The 13691-nt window shown below is 45.1% G+C and overlaps 1 protein-coding gene across 2 annotated transcripts in view; it reads left to right on the top strand.

Moving 5' to 3' along the window:
• PAPPA (pappalysin 1) overlaps positions 1-13691 on the top strand; it is a 266049-nt gene that overhangs the window by 128887 nt on the left and 123471 nt on the right. For both annotated transcript variants that reach the window (XM_051855823.3, XM_089319886.1), the window contains one exon: positions 1064-1155. In XM_051855823.3, coding sequence (XP_051711783.3) covers positions 1064-1155 — 92 coding nt within the window. The remainder of the gene's footprint in view (positions 1-1063; positions 1156-13691) is intronic.

The raw sequence follows: 13691 nt of genomic DNA on the forward strand, positions 1-13691 counted from the left end.
CGTCTTCCAGTGTTTTCCTAGGCCATAGCAGAGAGCTGGATCGGGAGTGGAGCCACAGGGACTGGAACCAGCGCCCATATGGGATGATGGCACTGCAGGCAGCGGCTTTTTCCGCTACACCACAGCACCGGCCCTGACATTTTTATTTCTTAACAGCAGAATCCCACAGGCCTTGGAGTTCTTGATGCTATGAAATGACACACCAATGGAGAAAGCAAAACTTTCCAATGAAAAAGACCACTAAACTGGAACAAGTGAAAAATCCTCACCATGTAGGGTATCAGCGGAGTAGAGAGGGTGCCAAGTAAAGAATATCAGTGATTTTATAGAACTTCCAAATTTTCCTTCAACTCCACCATCTTAAAATCAAATCATGAAAGTGACATGAGATTTCTTAAGACACAGAGGGAACAGGCCCTTTCATGTATGTGTTCATTCATTCATCCATTTCTCACATGCACCTGACTTGTTAACTGACTTGAGATCTCATATACTGCTCTTGAATAGGAATTCCACTTTGTCATCACCAACACAACATAAGGCAAATAGAACAGTATCTTATAAATGTAAAGCTTTAGGGGTAGGCATCCAGCATATCAATTAAGATGCTGGGGAGCTCTGGCTCCTGATTGCAGTTTCCTGCTAATGCAGACCCTGGGAGGCAGTAGTGATGGCTCATGTTATTAGGCACCTGCCACCCCCATGGGATCCCCAGATTGAGTTCTGATTCCTGACTTCAGCCCTGGCCCAGCATTGGCAATTTTAGGCATCTGAAGAGTGAACTGGCAGATTGACTTTCTGTCTATATATCTGGCTATCTGTCTCTTTCTTTGTATGTGTGTGTGTCTGCCTCTAAAATAAATGCATAAATAATTTCTACAAAATCTACACCTCTTCTTAACCTCAGTTTTAAAAATGAAGATACAGACTCAAGCAGGAAAGGGACTTGCCTGAGGTCTCACAGAAAGTTCATGGCCTGGGTTGGAGGATAAGGGAGTTTTCCATGTCCAGCCATGATGCTGAAGCTGATCTGCCAAATTTCTCTTCTACATCTGTTCTGCAGAGACCAAGGTGAGGAATGTGATGATATGAATAAGATCAATGGTGATGGCTGCTCTCTCTTCTGCCAACAAGAAGTCTCCTTCAACTGCATTGGTAAGTCTTTGTCATGTCTGCAGTCATGTGGTTGGACAATTACAATAACAACAACAGTTATGACTAGGTGATGATTTACTCCTTGATGTTGCACATGTGCATAGAATGCCTCCTATGTGCCAAACGCTGTTTTAGACTGCATGAAATGCGGCAATAAAAAAAAAAAAACCACCACCAAAAAGCTAGCAGATATAACTACCACTGAAAGCTTAGGTTCTTATAGATGATGACCATGCCATGGAATTTTTTAAAAATTAAGCGTTATCTTATAGGCATCATTATTGCTCTTCATCACACCAACTCCCTATGGTGGCTATTCCTATAGAGGTGCAAGGCTTTTTTCTTTTTTCTTTTTTTTCTTTTTTTGCCTGTGTTAAAAGAAAAAGCAAAAGTCAGAGAGGTGCCAGAGCCGCGGCTCACTAGGCTAATCCTCCGCCTTGCGGCACCGGCACACCAGGTTCTAGTCCCGGTCAGGGCGCCGGATTCTGTCCCGGTTGTCCCTCTTCCAGGCCAGCTCTCTGCTATGGCCCGGGAGTGCAGTGGAGGATGGCCGAAGTGCTTGGGCCCTGCACCCCATGGGAGACCAGGATAAGTACCTGGCTCCTGCCATTGGATCAGCGCAGTGCGCCGGCCGCAGCACCCTGGCCATTGGAGGGTGAACCAATGGCAAAAGGAAGACCTTTCTCTCTGTCTCTCACTGTCCACTCTGCCTGTCAAAAAAAAAAACAAAAACAAAAACAAAAACAAAAACAACAGAGAGGCTATACAACTTCAGAGTTGCACAGGTCAGAAGTGATTGAAGACAGAAGTGGGACTTGAACCTGATTTTATCTGATTCTCAAGCCCATTTTTTGGCATAATCTCTAATCAGGATCCAGGAACCTCCAAGGTCACCTCGGCAGGCTCAGAACCTTGGGCAGTCTCCCTGACGTGAAGAAGGAGAAATAGCAGACCGGCCTGTGTTTAGAAAGCAAACGTCCTTTTCCCACCTTTCCCGAGTCAGATGGGAAATGTGTTTTCCTCTGCCTTCTCAGAGTCTGGCTGATCTGGCTGTTTCAGCCCCACTTGGGAGGCCCTGGTCAGCCCGGGGCTGGTAAACAGACAGGGGTTGGGGGGCAGGGATGGAATTTTGAGCTGGCCCAGATGAGATCATACTTCCTTTAAGATGCAAATCGATACCTGAAGATCAAAGGTCCTCCAGCTAATCCCTAGGGCTGGAGGTGAAAACTAATCGCAATTCATTTGCAAGTACAAAAGACAGAGGTGCTCTATCTGAAAAAAGGAAGGGGCAGCTACAGAGGGGATGAAAACCCTGGTGGGAAGATTTCTCACTGAAAGGCAATTTTCTAGAAGGACTAAAGGGAAGGAGATGTCATCGCATCCTCGCATCTGCAGCGAGTTACAGGGGTGCGGTGTTAGCCCCTCTCTTTTCCCAAAAGATTGTGAGCTCAGAGAAGGTAAAGATCATTAGCCATTTCATTTTCCTTCAATTCCCACTGCACATTTATTGAGAACGTACTATCTCCTTGGCAAGGAGTGAGGACAGAGCAACACCATAGAGATTCTCTGAAAATGGGGATTGGAAAACGGGAGGAGGCAGACAAAGGACAGGGGAGTTTCTAGACAAGGCTTGGAAGTTTTAATTAAAGGAGATCACCCCCCACTTCTATGTTGATTTGAAAAAATCTTGATACTACTCTAGCATTCTGGTAGAAAGTACTTTGGACTAATATTAACAAAACCATAGTCAGGTCCCAGCTGTGCTCAGAACTTGCTTAAAGCTGTTCAAGTTGCTTTCCTCACCTGACCTTCAGTTTACCTTATGTAGATGGAAATGATTAGATTAGGTGGTCTCTAGGAACCTGCCTTTCTGTTGTGTGATCTCCAAGGCAAGTGACCAAATTTCTTAGTTTTGAGCTCAGTTTGAACCAAATCCCAGCCCTCACCATAATCCTCCTGGCAAATAATGTTACTGCCACACCACCGTGTTAGAAAATGCATGCCTATGTTACTCACGCTAATGTGGCAGGTAAGCAAGTACTTCAGGGAAGAAGGTAGGATGTGGTGAAGGTAGGATATGGTACCCCACAAGAGATACCTTGGCCCTGATCTCTATGTGCTATGTAGCTTTAGAACTTCGCAACAATAAAAGTCTCTTACAGATAGAAGGTCATCATCCATGGAAATCACCTGCAAACAGTAGTCCATGAGGCAGAATCCTCTTACTACCTGTGTTTGTAAGCAAGGCTTTCTTGGAAAATAGCTCTCCACTCATTCATTGACATCGTCAATTGCTACTTTCTCAGTAAAATGGAGTGCTTGAAACAGGGGCCCTGTGGTCCTAAAAACCTAAAATATTTACTGTCTGTCCCTTTCCCTACAACAGTAGTTAATCCTTGGTCCACGGATGTGGGGTGTATTCCTACCCTGGCCTTTTGGAACCTGAAGAAAAGAATAGGTGAAAATCAGGATGTTGTTCACCAAATCTTAGGAAAAGAACTGAATTCTCAGCATTTAGTCCTGGGGACTGTAGGAAATACCACCAGACTGCAAGTCCAGCCCCAGTTTGCCTTACTTCTTCCTCAGATCTTGCTTCTTCTATTGTGTTTTGGCGAAAATGATTATATTTGACCAGATGAGTGGTTTTTCAAACTGTGTTAACTGGAGTGTTTAGAGGAAAAGAAAAAGCTGAGGGTATTAGCAAGAGGATGAGACTCATAGATCCATCTTTATATAGTCTGTTACTCTCTACCAGATTTTAAGTGTTCTGATACTGCTATTTACTGAACACCTATAATATACCAAGCATATTTATAAAATCTTCTTCTCATAATAATTCTTTTGTTGTACTGCTTTTGCAAAAGAGAAAACTGAGGCATGTGGGTGGTAAATTAAGAATACTAAGTTAAGTAGTAGAGCTTGGACTTAAACCCAAAGAGACTGACACTAGGGTGGGTGCTTGGCACAGTGCTTAAGATACTGTTTTGATGCCCTCATCTCATAGTGGAGCGCCTGGGTTCGAGTCCTGCCTCCACTTCTGATCCAGCTTCCTGTAAGTACACACTCTGGGAAGCAGCAAGTAAGAGTTTCAGTACTTGGGTCCATGCCATCCACCTGGGAAAACCAGATTGAGTTTCAGGCTTCTGGCTTCAGTCTGGCCCAACCATGACAATTGCAGGCATTTGAGAAGGGAACCAACAGATGGAAGATTCTCTCTCTCTCTCTCTCTCTCTCTCTCTTTCTCTCTCTCTCCTTCCCTCCCTTCCTCCCTCCCCCCCTTCCTGTCTCTGTCTTTCAAATAAAATAAAAATAAGTATGTTAAATAAAAATAAGAGACTGACTCCAGAACTCACTAGATAAAGTTACCTGGTTTTGTAAGGGTTGGGGGCAGGAGCAGGTAGTGAATGATGAACTTTCATGTAGCCAATTAATGAAATAAGATACAAAGCTGTTGGTGGTATAGACAGGAGATTCCTCTTTACTCTCCCTGGGTAATGAGTGGTATTTGTATAGGAAGAATGACCTCAACTATGCCATTTGCTGTCCATTCAGAATCCCATTATGTGCATACACAGAGGCATAGGTATTCCAGGAAGAATGGGGTCTGTTCAGAGATTTGAGTTTCCTGGGACTCCGTTCCAAGGACAAACTCAATAGCTGCACTCTACAAAACTCTGTTCCTCTAAGGGGGACAGCTGAAGAATTGACAGTGGGTGTTGGCTCCCAGCAGATCCCACTTAAATGAGTCAGAGAAATGACGACTGAGTGTGGGAGGCTTTGCTGAGGTGAATGTTGTTCTTGTTATCACATTTGTTGGGACAGCGGTCAAGAGAATAGACCTGGCTCATGTGCCAATGGCTAGGCCTGAATGTTCTCATATAGAAAATAAAGTCCCAGGAACCAACTGTGGGTGATGTTTACCAATATTTTGGGATGCTTACTAGTCAGCTTTCCTTCCTACATCTAGGGAGCAGAACCCAACCTGACCCCATTACAGCTGTTGATAATGCAAGCATCCATTCTCCCAGTCTCCCCTTTTCCTGAGTGGCACCTGGTCAGGACTTTCTCTCTGCCTCCCAATCAGGCTTACCAATCCAAGTCTTTGCAGCAGTAGCTAAGGGGGATAAGACGTGGAGACCCTGTAGAAACCATTTTTTATGAGGGGGCTGGGAGTGGCTGCAACCCATGTCAGCTTTCAGGGGCCGACCTAGCACCATGGGAACAGTACCAAGGACAGACCTGGCACTACAGAGACAGTCCCAGGGACAGACCTAGAATCACAGCTAAGTGTGCAGAGAGCACTCTGGATCTCCTCACAAGACCACTGTGTGGCCTCATTGGAACTTGAAATTGGGCTTCAGACCCTGTGAGCCTGGCCTCCCAGCCTTCCCACATAGTCTCCCATAGGCACAATATTCTTTGTATAGATTTTATGTGTCTGAGGGGGTTTGGGTTGTGTGTCCTTGTGTATGCATGTGCATTTGGTGAAGTTCTGTCAAGCTGGTTTCTGTTCATCGTCATTTAGAATCCTGGATAAAATTATCATTCTAAGATACTGTTAGGCTAGCCTCATTCCTGGCAGGTTGGGTGTTCTGGATGCGCATTAATTATTGCTTTTCTCAGTGTGTGTGTTGAAGGGGTTGAGAGGGAGAGGCAAGGTATGAACAACCACCACCCTTTGTCAACACCCATAGGTGGTATGCTCTGTATTATGCACCTTTGTTTAAGGTGAGCTTATGTGAGGTTTCCTATTGCCATATGTGGGTCTCCTATTTCCTGTTTCCACTGGTGTCTTAACATGACCAAGTTCATACAGCTCAAAGCAGTGTGATCCATACTGAATAATGGGCCAAGGAGGGTACCTACCTTTACTCCCCATGTGAATGTTTTTTCTATTCTATTTCCCCATTAGAATCACTTCCTCCCATCCTCCCTACCCCCTTTTCCACTTCCCTACCCTACCTTCCTCCCTTCTTTTTTTCTTCCTCTTCCCCTCCTCCTTTTTTCACCTCCTCATCTTCAGTCTCTACCCCCCACCACTCCTCCCTCTTCCTCCCTCTTCATCATCATCATCATCATCATTTTCTTCTTCTTCATCATCATCACTACTGGCCATTGAGAAGGGCTGTTTTCCCCAGGTCAGTAACAGCAGTCCGAGGAGGGAGGGGCAGGTTTTTGGTGCCGTTCCCAGTCACTTTTCAGAAGCCCACTCATGGGGAAGTATCCCCAAGGTGCCAGTGTGTTATTACACAACACCCTGGGAACTTTACTTTCCCACCTCACCACCCCCAGCCCCCCAGCCCACAGTGTATAGTAAGTTGCTTATTCAAGCAAACACCACCCACAAGGATTCTTAGGTAATGCCAGCTATATCCCCTTGCAATGTGGAAATTATCTTGTCCTTTCCCCCCTTTTAAAAATATAACATATACCAGGCCTGAGATTCCAGTTAAAACACGTGGTATCAGTAAAATGATAATTCCCCCCAACAGGCACTGGCTGGAGGCATTGTTCAGAGTGCTGGAAATTCTGTTGCCAAAGCACTGAGTCATGAACCACAGACAGGCTGCTGATAAAAGCTGAAGGAGGGAAGGTAATGGTCAAATTAGTCAGACAAAATGTGAAGGATCCCCAACAGGGGTTACACTTGGTAATATATCTCGAGCCAGTACTAGAAGCATGCTGCTCTCTGAGAGTCCATTTAACCCATTACAGGAGACCCATGCTCCCTTCAGATTTCACCAACTGTGTTTTTCCTGGCAGCTGGGTCCAGGTGCCAATTTAAATGTAGATTCCTCCTGCCTGCTGCTTGGAGTTTTGGAGCCTCAGTTTCTCTTTCTGTGAAACGAGGGTGACTGGGCTTCTATGCCTTCAGACACCTAGGAGTCCCTGATTTGTCAGGCAGCTATGTAGAGGCACTGGGGTTTCAAGTCCTGCTTGATGCTGATATATAGTTGGGAAAACAAAGGAAGAGAGACCCCCACACCGTGTTTCACAGACGTGCAAACATTCCCTGCTTGTCTCTATCTCTTCCTCCCTCCCTCCCTGCTCTTCTCCACTCCCCCATTTGCTGCCATCAGCATCACTTTGTCTCTGATCCTTGACACAGCATCCCCAGCTCTGTGTTAGAGCCAGGCAGGGCCAGTAACTCAATTAGCACCCCCTCCAGCCAGCTCCCTCCCTTCTAGTGTGTGAGGCAGATAAGGGGGAGGACCAGGGATCAATCTGCCTCTCCACCAGTTACCGCAAAGGGCAGGGGGGTCACCAAGCCTAGTGGCACCTCTGTCAGGCTGCCCTGGCTGCTCTGAGCCAAGGCGAGAAAGGAAAACAAGAAGATGAATCGCCAGACCTTCTTGGTGCATGTTCCAAGGAGACTTTAGAACAACAGAGGCTGAAAAGGAAAACAGCATCTGCTGGTGGGGAGGGGGAGAGGGTAGAGAAGAATGGGCTCTGCTGGGAACTGCATTTATTATTATTTTTCTTTCTAACCACGTGAAATCATAATAGATGATCCACCTCTCACCTTACAAAAAAATTAAAATTTAATAAAAAAATTAGAACTTCTCCTGGCTGCATGCATTCATTCAGACCTTCCCTGTGGAAAACATAGTAACTTTCCCCAAAACACTTTCATGAAACAAAGCTTTCTTTGGCTTGAAGATAGACTTAAAAAAAAAAAAAAAAAGAGGGAGAGGCACTGGTACTGTGGTATGGCGGGTTAAGCTTCCACCTGTGATGCTGGCCCATTGAAGTCCTGGCTGTCTCATTCTGATCCAGCTCCCTGCTATTGCATCTGGGAAGGCTGCAGAAAATCGCTCAAGTACTTGGGCCCCTGTGCTCACGTGGGAGACCCAAATGAAGCTCCTGGCCTCTGGGTTTGCCTGGCCCGGCCCTGGCCATTGTGGCCTTTTGAGGAGCAAAACAGTGAATGGTATCTCTCTCTCCTTCCCTCTCTCTCACTCTCTCTCTCTCTCTCTCTCTGCCTCTCCTCTCTCTGTAATTCTGGCTTTCAAATAAGTAAATGAATAAATAAATCTTTAAAAAAAGAGGGAAAAACGTGAGTGGGGGGTTTGGTGGTAGTGATAAAGGCAGCAATGGTGATAATCAATCAACTGGGATAGGTGTGGTGCTCAGCACCGGCAGTGTGATAGATGGCATTGGCTCAGAAAATGGATTCAAGGTGGAAAGCTTGGCCTAGAGGGCTCAGTTTTTCCATCAGTAAAAAGGGTTGTATGTGTTTGCTACTACTGCTATCATTATAATTGTTAATTAATTTACATTAATAATTTATATTATTAATAATATAATTAAACCTCTTGAGAATCCTATGAGACAAATAATGGTATGATCTCAGCTTTGTAGAGGAAAAGACTGTGATTCAGAGAGGTTCAGTTACTTTCCCAAAGCCACACAGCTCAAAACAGCAGAAGTGGGATTTGCAGTGCATCTGCAAAGTCTGCTTGCTTAGCCATGAAGTGCTTCTGTCTACTAGGCACCCGATTATGCCAGTTCTGGGCTAAGAACTCTTTTTTAAAGAAATGATTTCAATCATTCTCCTAGCAACTCTGTAGAGTCAAAATAATTATACCCACTTTGCTGCTTAGGAAATTGAGGCACTGAGGGTTTAAATGCATAGTTCATAGCCTGGTAGGTCAGAGAGGAAGACTTCAGATCCTATCTGCCTGACCCTAACTCTCCATAAAACAAGAGACAGTTTCTCTTTTCCACTCTTTCTGTTTGGTGCCCTTGAGTCACAGCAAGAAACAAAAGTGAGCACGTATTTCCTTCTTGTGCCCTTTCATGAATCATGAAAAGCAGTAGGTTCCCATTATTATCACCCTATAAAGGTTCTACTGCATAAAGCCTATGCACTCAATGCAGTCATTCTGTGTTTGGGTCTGTATTTTAAATTTTAACAGATCACCATTGTCAGGAGCCTCATTGCTTTTTAGCATAGAATGAGTTTGGCACTTACTCCTACACTTCTGGCAGAGTGCCTTGGACAGAGAGCCTTGCTTTGTCCAGATGTCTGTCGGTTGCAGTCACTACCCAGGCCGTCTTGCACGTCTCCCAAGCTCTCTCTCTGTCCCAGTTTCTTCTTCTGTAGACCTGTAGTTCTGTCTGTTCTTCCTCTAGAAGGTTTAGCACAGTGCCCCGTAATTAATGGAGACTCAAGGAGCTCTGTCACTAGGACACCGTCTTCCCCTCCCTCACTCTGCACCCAGAGAGGAGCCAAAACCCTTCCCTGACAAGAATGATTCTCCACTGGGTTCTGCCACTAAATTCCTGTAGTGCCTTTTACAAAGTGACTGCACCTCCTTGTTCTCCCGTGATGTGTGTGAATTAGAAGCACTCCCTGAGCCCTTTTTGGGGCTCTGATTTCTAGAATTTAAATCCCAGATTGTTATTGTTTTAAAAACTGTGCATTTTAAAAGAAACGAGGGCTTGGGGAGGATAAAGGAATTCCATTCACCCAGAGGGGTCAAAGGGGGTCACAGAGGGGACAAAAGAGCAGGAAAAGGAGGCGATGGGGCGGAAGGCTGAGTGCGGGCTGGACCAAAGATCTGAGGTCTCCGCAGGGAGGTCTCATGGATGCATTCAAACACCCTTGAGTCAGCACCGTTAGGATCAAGCTGCCCATCGTGCCCCAGACGAAGGGTTTACCACCTCCTTTGCAAACCTGGGAGGCCTACCCCACAGAGAGTCAGGGCTGGAATGAAAAGAAAGGAGCCGGCCTCTGACGCCAGAAAGCAGGGATTCTAGCCCTCAGCCCAGGTCAGCTTCCTGACTGTCAGGAAGGGGTCAGGCTCAGGGAACCCATTTGGAACTTGCTTGAATGTGAAGAATCAAGACCAGACTTTGATGTGGACCTTTGAAAGGCAGCCAGAGTCCAAGGCAGGTGAATTTGGGTAGCCAAGCACCAAGGACTTCTTTATGGCATTCGAAGTAACCAGAAACGTATCTGTACATACGTGTGTCTTGATGTGTATCTGTGCCAATTATGACTGAGGTAGACTGGGAGAGGGAAGAGGCCTTTGGGCTGGGTGTTGGGGCCTTTTCCTAGCTCCTAGCTCTCTGCTGTTTCTTGGAGTCCATGTTGGGTTAGAAGAGATATTTAATATTCATGAGCTGTGATCTCCACTTGAAGGGAGTGCCCTGGGGGAAATTGAAATATTAAGCAAGTGAGGGATATAGACCTAATTGTATCCTCCTTTTCTTTTTTGGACAGAGCTGTAATGTGCTTAAAATAAAATGATGGATGGGCAGTCAGGATTGTGTGAAAACCTCACTGTGAGAGCCTGCAGGAAATTCAGCTGCTTACTCTCACATGTGCAGCCAGGCACAAGCAGAAGATGGTACAAATTGGCTACTGGGCTCTGTCAGTTGGTCAGTCAGTCAACATTTATTGATGCCTGCTGTGTGCCAAGCACTGTGCTGGTTTCAAGAGAAACAGTAGTGAAGAAGGAAGAACAGAGAGATTGGGAAATTGATACCAATAATTGTTTAAATGTTGTGATTGAGAATGCCACTAAGTAGAAATACTTGGAAGTGTGTAGCCCAAGAGCTTCTTTAACATGCTGGGCACACAGAGTCTTCCTTTAACCTGAAATGGGAAGGTTAAGTAGGAAGTGGACATATTAGGGGTGTGTGGAGCAGGATGACAGCGTGGTCTTCAAGACTGTTCGGTCTTCAAGACAGGGACGAGCTTTGGAAGATGGAAAGCAAAGTCAGCATTCTGGCACACAATACCAGTCAGCAAACTATTGTTCACAGCCAAACCTAGCCTGCTGCTTGCTTTTGTAGATAAAAGTTTTCTTGAAACACAGTTATGCCGTTTTGTTTACATATTTGCCACTGTAAGGGCAGAATGACATGGTTCTACCGAGACCTTGTATGGCCCACCAACCCAGAACACTTACTTACTGACGCTGTATGGGATATGTTGCAAAACTATTGGCTTAGGTGGATGAGAGTATGGGAGGATAAAGGAATAGTCAATGAGACAGATCAAGTCAGATGGGAGGTATGAGAGAGAGGGAGTGGTGAGGAAGTAGCTTCTCTCTCTCACTGCTGGGCCTACACTATCATGAGGGTAGGTAATCCTATTAACTCCTCACATGTTCCATTTACACATCCATATTCTTCACCCTGGAAGGAAGTTATCTTGTCCATCTCTGTGTCCCCAGCAAACAGTCATCAAGTCCATCTATTGTCTGATGCACTGAAGCAAATGACACTCAGGCAGAGTGCAGAGTACCTAGAAGAATGCAAACATCTGACCTTCTAGCAGGCACAGGCAGCATCCCGAACGCTTCTTGCACTTACTGAAGGAGTGCGTTGATATTTACAGGGAAGCCACAGCACCCAGCAACCAGGATTTGTTACCCCTACTCTCCACCTGACACAACAGAACCCTACTTCCCACCACCACCCCCATCAAGGCTCAAGTGACATTTGAAAAAGTGGCCTCCACTCAATAAGTATGTATTGAGCTGGGAGAACCAACCCTCTCTGGGTGCCACATGCCCTGCCAGGCCAGCTGTAGCACATGCCACTTCCCTCCCCTGATGCAAACAAGGCTGCAGGAAGCTGAGCCGCCACCCTCATTCTGCACAGGAAGAGTCTAAGTAGGTGATTATTAAGTGGCAGAGTTGCGATTTGGACCAGGATCTGTATGCCCGACTGCAAAATGACAGTAACTGGACGCCCTCCTCCAAGTATTAGGTCTTCAGAACAAGTAAGACGGGTATTACATACACAAGGGTATTGCACACACAGTGGTGTTTCAAAAAGCTTGAGGAGAATGGAAATTAAGATAAGTTTATTCTAGTGCAAAATTTATTGAAATCCATGCTTAGGAGGGGTCTTCAAAGATTCATGGAAATGCATATTATATAAAAACTATGCATCGATTTTAATTTTTTACACCAAAATAAAATGTTCATTTTTTTCTCAAATTTTCTGAAGTACCCTAATAAACATATATACCTACTTGAGTGTTTTTGCATAAATATGTATATATATTTACATGTATATACACACTACTTCTTATCAAATCAGATAATAGTCATAATGCTACAAATAATGCCCTATTCATTTACTTAAATTAATAGAGTTTAATTAATTCAATGCTCTTTATTAACTCCTTTGATTAATTACATTGCATCTATGAGATGGCTTTCCATTATACAGGCTTTATAGATAAGAAAATCCAGCACAGAGATGTTAAGACACTTACTCAATAGGGTCTCTAGCCCTGGAAGTGTGGCTGTTAAGCCCTCAGGCTTAACTACTAATTTATGCTACTACATTTCTACCATTAAGGTTATCTAATAAAATGTGTACTCTCAAGAGCTGAACAGCCAGGCAGCAAACAGATAATGAGAAAGGAAACAGCTTAAGAATGAAGGAAATCTTCACATAACAAAAGAATCCTGGGGTCTCTTTAAGAAACACTGTCTGAAGTGTTTGTTTACAGATCATTAAATACTTAACAGAGGGAGAAACTGAAAGCCAGCTATCTCTAGGTTGATACTGGTGAAGTACCAAAGAGAAATTAGCATAAAGCAAACCCAAAATTATAGTGATTATTAAAGGACTAGGTTTTCTATTTTAATTTCCCAGTCCAACAAAATGCCCCTGGCCAGGGTGGCAGCTCTGTTCTGAAGTGCCATGGTCACCTTCTCCGCCCTCCATGCAGTGGCCATGGTGGTGTAGCAGACTTATGGAAATAAATGCAACCTGCTTATCTCATGCAAGGGTTAGTCCATATAAAGTACCTGCTGCATACAAAGCCCTGGGCTGTGCAGAATGCAGATGGAAAGAACAGTAGAATATCCTCTCTGTAGGGCTTCCAAAGACAGTATCATTAAAGAAATGAAGGCAGGGCCAGCATTGTGGCTAGTGGGTTAAAGCCCTGGCCTGCAGCAGCGACATCTAATATGGGCACCAGTTCTAGTCCCAGCTGCTCCAGTTCCAATCTAGCTCCCTGCTAATGCACTTGGGAAAACAGCAGAAGATGGCCCAAGTCCTTGGGCCCCTGCACCCATGTGGGAGACCCAGAGGAAGCTCTTGGCTCCTGGATTCTGATTGGCTCAGCTCTGGCCGTTGTGGCCATTTGGGGAGTGAACCAGCAGATGGAAAACCTTTTTCTCTCTCTGTCTCTGCATCTCTCTGTAACTCTGTCTGTCAGATAAATAAGAATAAATCTTAAAGATAAAATAACATAAAGATATGAAGGCATGAGTGTGAGAGGACACCAGGGGCTCTGTAAAACCCCTGGTGTGAGGTTGGTGAGCATGTGAAATGTTTTCTGGGCAGCTGGACTCGGATAAGACCAGGCGCAACACTCCAGGGTTCTTTCACAGGTACAGTTAGTTGTCCTAAAGAACGCTACTGCCGCAGCAGAGATGAGTGACTGCATCTGATACTGTAACAAATGGTGGCTTCTGGGCAGAAGCAGGATGTTCTGGGAGCAGGCTGTTAAGATCAACCTCCCTGCTCTTCAAGGGCCAAAAAAGTACTCTTGGCAAACT

The sequence above is a fragment of the Oryctolagus cuniculus genome, chromosome 1 (assembly GCF_051225735.1).
Source record: "Oryctolagus cuniculus isolate XC-2025 breed Fujian yellow rabbit chromosome 1, ASM5122573v1, whole genome shotgun sequence".
Taxonomy (NCBI): domain Eukaryota; kingdom Metazoa; phylum Chordata; class Mammalia; order Lagomorpha; family Leporidae; genus Oryctolagus; species Oryctolagus cuniculus.